We start from the raw sequence: 10,101 nt of genomic DNA on the forward strand, positions 1-10,101 counted from the left end.
ACTCCATCAACGGTGCAGCTTCCTTCCTGACTCCCAGGCACCATGGTCTCTGTACTCAGGAGAAATGATTTATTAATGTTATCGTCTGTCTGTCCTCAGGAGATGAAGGACATATGTCAGGATGGAAAGCAGGAACCCCCTGTAGGCATTGTGGGCAAGCTAGTACTCGAGAGTTAGTAAACCACTTGTGGAAAATATACTCTTCCACTGTTTACTTTGCTGGTATAGAACCTAGAGAAAATGTGTAAGTCCCATGGAAGCCAACCAACTCTGACCTCATTCAGCTTCTTAGCCTCTATTGATTAAAAGTATGAGGAACATGGATGATGCTGAAATTAATCTCCCTGAGCTAGACATCCATATCTGACTGCCAACCAGAGCAAGAGAGACTTAAAACAAGAAACTATAATTAACTCTATGACTGCAACTACACGCCTTTTACCTGCTTTATTATGGGTGCTTCTTGTTAGTTCATATATATATATATATATATATATATATATATATATATATATATATTAAAGATAGTGTATGCTTAGGACATTGAAGGCCAATAGTTGATCAGGCAGTTCATTATCTTTCCTTCTTCCAAAGAAACTTCTACTATACCCCATTTGCAGCCAATGTTGACATGATCACCATCGAAATATTTTTAAAAATCTCTCTCTTTCAGCCCTAGCGTCATCCTTGACTGACTAGGTTCCCACCGTGACTGCAGTGACTCTTCAGCTGAACTGGGAATTCCAGTCTTTGGGATCCTCATTTTTACTCTTCGTCTGTGTTATTTTAGATCCCCATTTTCTTCAGAAGAACCGAAGATCTAAAAATATCCCAAAACAACAAAAGCCCAATAACCCGTGTCAGGGGGGAAAATGGCCAATGTGGGCAGCTGGCTGGCCTGATAACGAATGTGTGGTATTTAAAACATAGAAGTTGTTACCACATCTGGACCAACAGCCAATGAAATTTGGGCTCTGGGGTATTGAGGAAATCGTTGACTTGAAGAAGAGAAGGCATTGTGTAAGAGGAGGTTTTATCGTTTTGGAGTGGAAGTTGCTATGGGCAACTTCAGTGCCGTCTCTGAGTTCATCCTTCTTGGGCTGTCTGCTGATGCTGAGGTCCAAGCCGTGCTCTTTGTGATTTTCCTTGTCATCTATGTCCTGACCCTGACGGGGAACTCCATGATTCTGCTAGCGATAATGGCTGACGCTCACCTCCGTTCCCCGATGTACTTTTTTCTGGGTTACCTCTCCTTCGTGGATCTTTTGTATTCGTCAGTCTCTGTGCCCAAGATGCTAGAAAATCTAGTGTCTGAGACAAAAACCATCCCTGTGAAGGCCTGTCTGGCCCAGGCCTTCTTTGTGTATGCCATTGGAGGCACCGAGGCTTTGCTCCTTGCAGTCATGGCCTACGACCGTTACGCAGCCATTTGCCACCCTCTACTCTATGGCCAGATGATGAGCAGGCAGTTGTGTGAGGGGCTTGTGTGGGGATCCTGGGGCCTGGCCATACTGAACTCACTCATTAACACCCTCCTCGCTGTGAAGTTGGACTTCTGTGACTATGGAGTCATACACAACTACAACTGTGAGATCCCTTCCCTCTTCCCTCTGTCTTGCTCCGACATCTCCACTAACGCCACTGTCTTGCTCTGGTCTTTTGTTCTACAAGCCTCTGGAACCTTTCTTCTGGTTTCATCTTCCTATGGTTGCATTTTCTCCGCTATCCTGAAGATGCGATCCACCACGGGCAGAAGCAAGGCCTTCTCCACCTGCTCCTCCCACCTCACTATAGTGATCTTGTACTTCGGGTCAGCCTGCCTGCGCTATACCATGCCCACCTCGGGTTCTCCCGTGGAAATAATCTTCTCTTTGCAGTACAGCGTCATCACCCCCATGCTGAACCCCCTCATCTACAGCCTGAAGAACAAGGAGGTGATGGCAGCTGTGGGAAGAATGCTTGGAAAATGCTGCCAGCATTTTGAGTAAGTCGATCAGAGACACGGGGTGAAGAAAACACTTGAGAGACCCAAGGTCAAGCTATGGAGAGACTTAACAGGAATGGCCCCTAGAGTCAGATGCTGTGTGGAAATACTGGGGTTTTCCCAGAGTAATGCCTTTTCCCGTGGCAGCCTTAAAGTTAATTCTATTCAGAGACAAGGCATTAAGTATCTGACTCTTCTGCTATGAAATTAATTTAAATATACTTGTTTATTATTTTATCTTAAAGAGGACATTTCTTAGTTTGTCTCCACCCCCCCCCCCATACTTTCTATTTTCTTTTAGTAACGGGACCCATTTTCCTTTGGGCAGAATTCCACTGCCCCATTATATATGCATCAATGTCAATGCCTTTTTACGAGGGGTGATCATGGGACCCCGTGGGCTGGCCATTCTGTTTCAGCTCCAGTGCTGGTCCAGAATTGTGGTAAATTGATTCAAACGTGGCTCAGACGACCCAGCTTCCTGCACCTATGATCTTTTCTGTGTGACTTGGTAGCTTCCCCGTCTCATTTTCCTCCTCCTTGGATATGAGGTGGCTGTATGATGTCTGCCTTGACCTTAGTTTTTAAATAATCTAACTCTGCGGCATAACTTACATATAACTCACCAACTTTAATGTACAGCTTGATCATTTCTTTATTTTAATAAGCGGTATTGGTATATATTCATTGTATATTGTGATGAGTTTCATAAAGGCGTTTTTTGAGAACTGCAGGGATAGGGACAGGAATCACCACTACAATCATGTGTTAAATTTTTCTATCCTAACACTAAGTTCCCAGGGGCCTTTTGGGAGTATATTTCCTTTCAACTTCTGGCCCTTGGTAATCACAGATCATCCTTCAATGACTATAACTTTGCCTCTGCGAGAATTTCACCTAGATGCAATCATGGCGTGAAGCATGTTTGTGTCTGCCTTCTTCCTTCAGCATAGTGATATATTCATTTGTTCTGTGATTCACATATATGAGTAGAAATATTTGTGAAGGTGTATGTATCATCCACCTGGGTAGATACCCAGGAGAGGAATTATGGGGTCGGATTGACTTTAATGTTTAACTTTAAAAGAAATTGCTTTATTACTTTCAATACTGGTCCACGTTCCCACCAGCAGCATGTGAAGGTCCCAGCTGCTCTCCAAATCCACTACCAGTATTTGATATTGAAAATATTTTTTTTTAAATTTCACATTCAAGTAGACTCAGAAAAGTTCAATTTGTACTTAAAAACCTCTCATAAAAGAAACTGCAAGTCTGCATGACCTTATGGTAAAGTTTTAACAAAATTCATCAGAAGCAATAATATAAATTTTAAAAAAGACCCCCCCCCCAAAACACGGACAAGCAGAAATATCCTCAAGTAATTTTATGAGATCCTGATACCAAAACCAGACAAAGAATTATATTCCAAGGAAAAAGTTTCCCTTCTAGAATCTGGAAACAGAGCCTTTTCTCCTAACTAGTGTCACAATTGTTATTTAATACAACGTTCACTCTTCTATATAAATTCTGTCTTAAAGTCAAGCGGCCTCCATTTTCTGCACAGGAACATCGATTTTCAAAACCCCAATTTTAGTTTTTATTGTTTGTTAACAAAATCTTTTGTGTTTTCTGGGCAAATAAACATATCTTGTCTGTATAATTCACTCTTATTTCTACAGCACTTTTATTTTTATTATCTTAAAAATGCAGCCATTCACAACACTCAAGAACCCTATAAACAAAAGGATAAGAATTGAACACATTAGAAAAGAGATACCCATGTGGAAGAGAAAGTTACGTGTTCAGAAGAGAAGCAATAAATCAGTGAACAGAGCCATAGTGATGACAATATATTATGATCAAAGGCATTCTATTAAATTCATTCCTTGGTGCGCTCAGGAAAACTCAATCCACCCACTAATTATATCACCATAGGGAATGTTGTATCAGAGTTAAACAGACCAGGACTTAAAACACTATTGTGGCAGACTAGAGAGACTCAACTCCACTGAACCAGTGGCAGGAGAGTCTTTAAACCAGGGTGAGTTAGTAGAAGAGTTCCGGATGACATTATCAGAGACGGTGGTCCGTGGGATGTACCTGGTGCAGGGGATCATTTCTGAGTTTTCAAGTGTTTTTCTCTGTGATTCGACCGTCTGTGCTTGCTCTTCAGCGTCTCCATTGTCAGAGGCCTGGAACTGAGGTGTTTTCTCTGCTGTGTTCTTAATTTGGAGAAGCTTTCTAGGTCCTAAAAAGCTGGCCAGAAGTCAGGACAGTATTAAATACAGTTTAAAGAGGCAAATGAGTAACTTACAAGACTTTCCAAAGTGAAAAGGGGACTTAGAGCTAGGAGAGTCAGCCTCAGGGTTAAGAGCACTTGCTGCTGTTGGGAAGGACCAGAGTTTGGTTCCCAGCACCCACATTAGGAGGGTCACAGCTGCCTGGAACTCTAGCCCCAGGGGATCTGACGTCTTCTTCCACCTCCTAGGGTATCCCCACACAGGTGCAAAGACACACACACACACATATAAATAAAAACAAAATAAATATTTAAAAAAAAAAACCACAGAGTGATTGGGACTGGAGAGGCGGCTCAGTAGTTAAAAGCTCTAGCCACCCAGGTTCTAGTCCCAGCACCCATAACCACAGCCGTCTCTGACATGAGTTGCAGATACCCTCTTCTTGCCTGCTCAGGAACCAGGCACCCATGTGATACACAGACACTCATTCAACCAAAGCATTCATATACATAATGCAAAAATAAATCTTGAAAAGAAAACAATTAAAAGGCGTTCTTGTTCAGTACATTACAGGGAATGGCTAAACTATTGAAATCAAAACAGTCAACATTCAAGAAACTTAAGACATCAATTCACCTCTCTCAGCAGTCCGCAGGTCACTCATCAGCTACTCGATGAGTAGCTACCCTTCTGAACTACTATACCCAAAAGTCTGCTTACATGGCACTCTCAGAAAAATACTTAGAATAGGAAAATCATGGAAAAAAAACAATGGTGTGACTGCATTAGAAACAGTCTGAGTAATTGTCCATGTGTTTCTATTCTGAGAATCAGTTTTTTTCTTGTTGATTCAGAGTGGCACAAGATTAAAGGAATCTCGAAAAAGTCTTTGAACTCTTAGCCTGGAAGTCTCCTGGCACATGATCTGCTTTCTGTTGCTCTAACAGAGTATCTGAGACTTGGAAACTTATGAAGAAAAGAAGTACATTTAGGCTCTCAGTCCAAGCATGATGTTGGCAGTCCACTGCGTGGAATTCATGGTGAAAACTAGGAGTGCAAGTATGTATGTGTAAAAGACAAAATAGGAGAACAACCCCCACTCCCACCCCTTGTAACAACTCATTCTAGTGGTGACTGCCCCAGATGCACGGAATGAGAACTCCCACCAACGGAACTAACCCAGGCCCATGAAGGTGTTAATTCAGTCACGAGTTCTCTGTTCCATAATCAAACACTATCCCTTAGGCCTTAGCTATCAACACTGCCACACCGAAAGACACCCCCAAGACACAAACTTGATGAAAGCAGATGAAGTAAGGAGTGAATGTGTATTTTTCCACATGGACATGGGCTGTGTCAGGAATCACCTCACACCCTGGAGAATGGCAAGGCCTTCTCTCTGTCAGGCTTAAGGGGATGTCGAGGTGTAGCTAGAGTTTTCCAGCCTTGCCCACAGTCAGGACAAATCTCTGTCACCCGCCAGTCCCACAGCCACTCAGACCCAACCAAGTAAACACAGAGACTGATATTGTATACAAACTGTATGGCCGTGGCAGGCTTCTTGCTAACTGTTCTTATAGCTTAAATTAATCCATTTCCATAAATCTATACCTTGCCACGTGGCTCGTGGCTTACCGGCATCTTCACATGCTGCTTGTCCTGGCGGCAGCTGGCAGTGTCTCCTTCTGCCTTCCTGTTCTCTCTTTTCTCCTCTCTGTTAGTCCTGCCTATACTTCCTGCCTAGCCACTGGCCAATCAGTGTTTTATTTATCCTCCAATCAGAGCAACACATTTGCCATACAGAACATCCCACAGCATCCAGGACTTCTCCTGGTCTGAGTACAAATGTTGAGAGAGTGTACAGAAATTATCAGTCACAGCTTCCTCCTCTTGTATGACTGTAACCTGAGACTTCTCACTACAGAGACCTCCTACCAAGAACAGCTAAACCTGCCTCCTTGTTCATCTGTATACCAGAAACCTACTTCTTTGCTCAGCCATATACCATAAAGCCACCTCCATGTTCACCTGCACACCATAAACCCACCTTCTTGTTCATCTGTATGCCATAAAAACATCTATTTCAGCAACATAAAGTAAACCCACTGAGTTTCCAGGCTGCTGGTGCACCTCCGTCAGAGCACATAGCCCACCCAGTCCCAGTCTTTCTGACATGTGTCTGTCCTCCTTGTCATACCAGTCAGGCCAAGTCCAAAGTCATGCATGTTACAGCAGGTGTACACACTGAACCCATAGCAAATGTGAGTTAATGTTTCTTCTGTCAACTCCTGGCACCTAGGTAGACAAAGGAGGCACCTTCCTAGAGAACTATAGTTGGTCCTCTTTCCCTCTGGATAAAGTCTTGTTAAGATACTCACCTTACAGATCAGAGTAGTGAAAGGTCTTTCTATTGGAGAAGACTGGGTCTGCCATGACAAGGTAGCTAGCTCTTGGGACACTTTTCTCTTTCCTCTTCCTTAGTCTGTATTTTGTCTTTGGGATCACCTACATCATGGCTCTCAAAGAGGTATTATGCCCCCCATGCCTCCATTTCTTCCTCTTTGGTTTGGTCTTTATTTCTCTGTTTACTAATATGATCTAACTGCCTCCAAATGACTCTGTGGGGGAACCATTAGTGGGGAGGAAGGGAACTAATTAGAGATGGGGCATGAGTATAAGTTAAGTATATGATTTGCATGTGTGAAGATATCATAATGATACAAATTGTTTTGAATACTAGTTACAAGTAATTTTAAAATAACTGTTGCTTCCTTTTTGGTAATAGTGACAGGTCAAAATTCAGGCAATGTATAGCATAAACAACTAATAATAACCAACTGATAGTGTATGCTGAACACTGCCCATGAAATACCTGAGTACCTTATTAAAACCATGCAAGTGATGTGGTATTACAGTCAACTTTTGGATGGAATTTTGAGATAAAGAAAAGTTTAAAACCCAGTCAAGAAAGACAGAAGGTGGGTGGTGGTGGCACATGCCTTTAATCCCAGGCAGAGGCAGGCAGATCTCTGTGAGTTCGAGGCCAGCCTAGTCTACAGAATGAGTTCTAGGACAGCCAAAGCTGTACAGAGAAACTCTATCTTGAAAAACTAAAAGAAAGAAAGAAAGAAAGAAAGAAAGAAAGAAAGAAAGAAAGGAAGAAAGAAAGGAAGGAAGGAAGAAAAAAGAAAGATAAAAGGTAAGTTATCTCAACAGTCTCTCTGCAGCTACATTTCTAGATATTATCTCATCTGAGAGACTGGAGTGCTTGTGGAGACACTTGCATGTAACAGGATTTTTAAAATGACACCCACAGTTCATCACTTCTCAGTGACAGTGTGGTTTCACGCAAAGCCAACTTTGTTCCACATACTGACAGGTTCTATTGCCACAGCCTGAGAAGTTAGACCAGAGATGACTAGATAATAAAATATCAAAGAGTCACTAGCTCCATGCAGATAATTACAATAAGGTGGTGTGGTGAATTCTCTCTGGTTCTTTATCTTAGGCCAGATGGCCATGGACAACTCTATGATCCTTGAGAAAAGGTGGACTTGTCTCTCACCAGCTGCTCTTCATTCCTAAGGCTGCAGGCTAATTAAAGGAAAAATGTAAAGTGGGCCAGGACTGGAGTGTCAGGGCAAGTGTTTTCTGAAGGACACTGGGACCTGAGCAAAATCGTGCTGTTTAAAAGAGAATTTGCTTTCTGGCAGGTATGCCAAACACAGCTATTGCTGCTCATACAAGGAACAGAACAAGCCAGTGAGACCAATGCTTGTCTCCCCAAGATGAGATAAGTGGGTAGATAACATGATAACGTGGAGAAGGAAAAGCTCCTCCAGTGGCCGTCATTGGGCTTTCTGCTGAAGCTCCATGGAGAAGATATTGCATACCCCTGAATCTTCCCTTTTAGAAAGTGTCAATCAACCATACTGCCAACTGGTTACCCCTCTGTGCAGGAGAGCCAGGCTATGAGCAGGATGATCTCTGAGTAACCGTTCTTTGAGTTATAATCTAAAGACCAAAGAAGACTTCTCCCCACATACTGTTACTTCCTCTGTGAATATGATCTAGTGCCCAGACAAGCAGCACCCTAACTATTTATTCACCCACACACAGCCAGCCTGGCATAGGGGAACCAAGCAGAGGGGGAAAAAACTGTTTAAAAAAAAGTATTCAAGTCACACAGATTGGCCAGGAGCATCCTTAGACTCAAAAGAGGTAAAAGAGGAAACAGGAAGAAGACAATGAAGAAGCCCAGAGCTTAGTAAGCACTCACTCATATTAGAACGCACCCATGCCAACATTTTAGTGTTTATCCAATCAGAATGCATGCCTGCCAATATTTTAGTGTTTATTCAAAACTAAACACATGCTCACTATTGCTTATGTCATTCACTACACAGTTTTTATTTGATTGGGAAAGAAAACCAACTTCTGAGACATGACAGAATTCTTGGCGCATTCCACGTCATTTCCTCCAATGTGAAGCAAACGGCAGACACCCGCTCTTCAAACTCCTCCATCCTTACCCAGGTCCAGGTGTAATGAGTCCCAAAACTTTCACAGCAGTGGGAGCTCAGCTTGAGATGAGGGAGTAAAGGACTAGGCATGTAAAGCAGGTGGAGAGTTCTGCTTAAAGTACATGAGGTCCTGGGTTTGAATCTCAGCGAGGGAGGAAGGAGAGGAAGAGGAGGAAGAGGAGGAGGAAGAGAAAGAGGAGAAAGAGGAGGAATAGGAAGAGGAGGATAAGGAAGAGGAGGAATAGGAAAAGGAGGAGTAAGAAGAGGAGGAGGAGGAGGAAGAAGAGGAGGAAGAGACACCTAAATTCACAAAGTAGGGCACGGCAGAGCTGGCATATCATAGGAAGTTCAACTGTCTGGCACTTTATCGATCTACATTCTACCATGTCCGTCATTGATCAGATTTCTTTGGGACTGAGTGGGGAGGGGCACCTCTCCCTGTGGAAGTGGGAAGCTGCGTAAGTGTGCACGAGCAATCCCAAACGATGGTGACAATGACTTTGGAGTATTTTGGAGCATTTGGAGTCTCCTGTCTAAAGGCCAACACCTTGGTCTGAAATCATTTCAGGAGTCGCTTAGTTTAGAGCTCTAGTCTCAAGAAATTCTGAATCTGTAGAAAACCGCCTGATTGTTCAGCTCCTCAGAAACTGTTGGAGATAAAACACAATCTACAGGCCTTGTTTTTTTTTTTTTTTGTTTTCTTTGATACAAACAAGACTTTTTAGAAGTTTTCATTATCTAAAATCCCAAACACCAGGTGTCTATAAATATTTATTAAAGAGATCACACAGTGCACAGCCAGACTGAGCGAGGGAGAAGCGCGTCTTTGGAATCCTTCCTTCTCAGTGCACAGCATGCTTATTCCAGAAGCTCTGTTCCAGTCGGGAGCCTTTCTGGCCCTCCCTACCAGGGTTTCAATACAGAGAAACACCCGCCTCCAAGCTTCCCAGGGGCCTCTTCCCCAGACCACAGATCTGATGTTGGGGACTTCCAGAGAGGAGGGCAGGCAAAAGACAGAGTGACTGACAGAAGAAATCCAGCGGCCGGAGCCTTTTCTAGTCTTAAGTGAGCAGCTAAGCCTCTGCCTCGAACACTGGCTTCTCCATCTGGTTGAATTTTCTTGGGCAGCGTGCAGATGGAAGTAGAGTGGTGAGGAGCTATATGCCCCTTAGTGGGATCCGGCTTAGCTCATAGCTGAATTTGCAGCTAAACGCTAGAATGTGGAGTTGTATACTACCCTTCCCTCAAGAGGAATTTTTCGCTGAAATCGTATAAAGCATATTTTTTGGAAACTGTAAATTTTAAAACTGAGCAGTTTTACTATCCTTACAACACAGCCACTCACATTTTCATT

At 43.0% G+C, this 10,101-nt stretch overlaps 1 protein-coding gene across 1 annotated transcript; it reads left to right on the top strand.

Moving 5' to 3' along the window:
* Positions 1–604: 604 nt before the first annotated feature.
* On the top strand, positions 605–2,662 carry LOC114708518 (olfactory receptor 8S1-like). The gene has a single exon (XM_028891857.2). The coding sequence runs from the start codon at positions 1,059–1,061 to the stop codon at positions 1,986–1,988; it is 930 nt and encodes a 309-aa protein (XP_028747690.1). The 5' UTR covers positions 605–1,058; the 3' UTR covers positions 1,989–2,662.
* The last annotated feature ends 7,439 nt before the right edge of the window (positions 2,663–10,101 follow it).

This window comes from Peromyscus leucopus, chromosome 20, assembly GCF_004664715.2.
Source record: "Peromyscus leucopus breed LL Stock chromosome 20, UCI_PerLeu_2.1, whole genome shotgun sequence".
NCBI lineage: Eukaryota > Metazoa > Chordata > Mammalia > Rodentia > Cricetidae > Peromyscus > Peromyscus leucopus.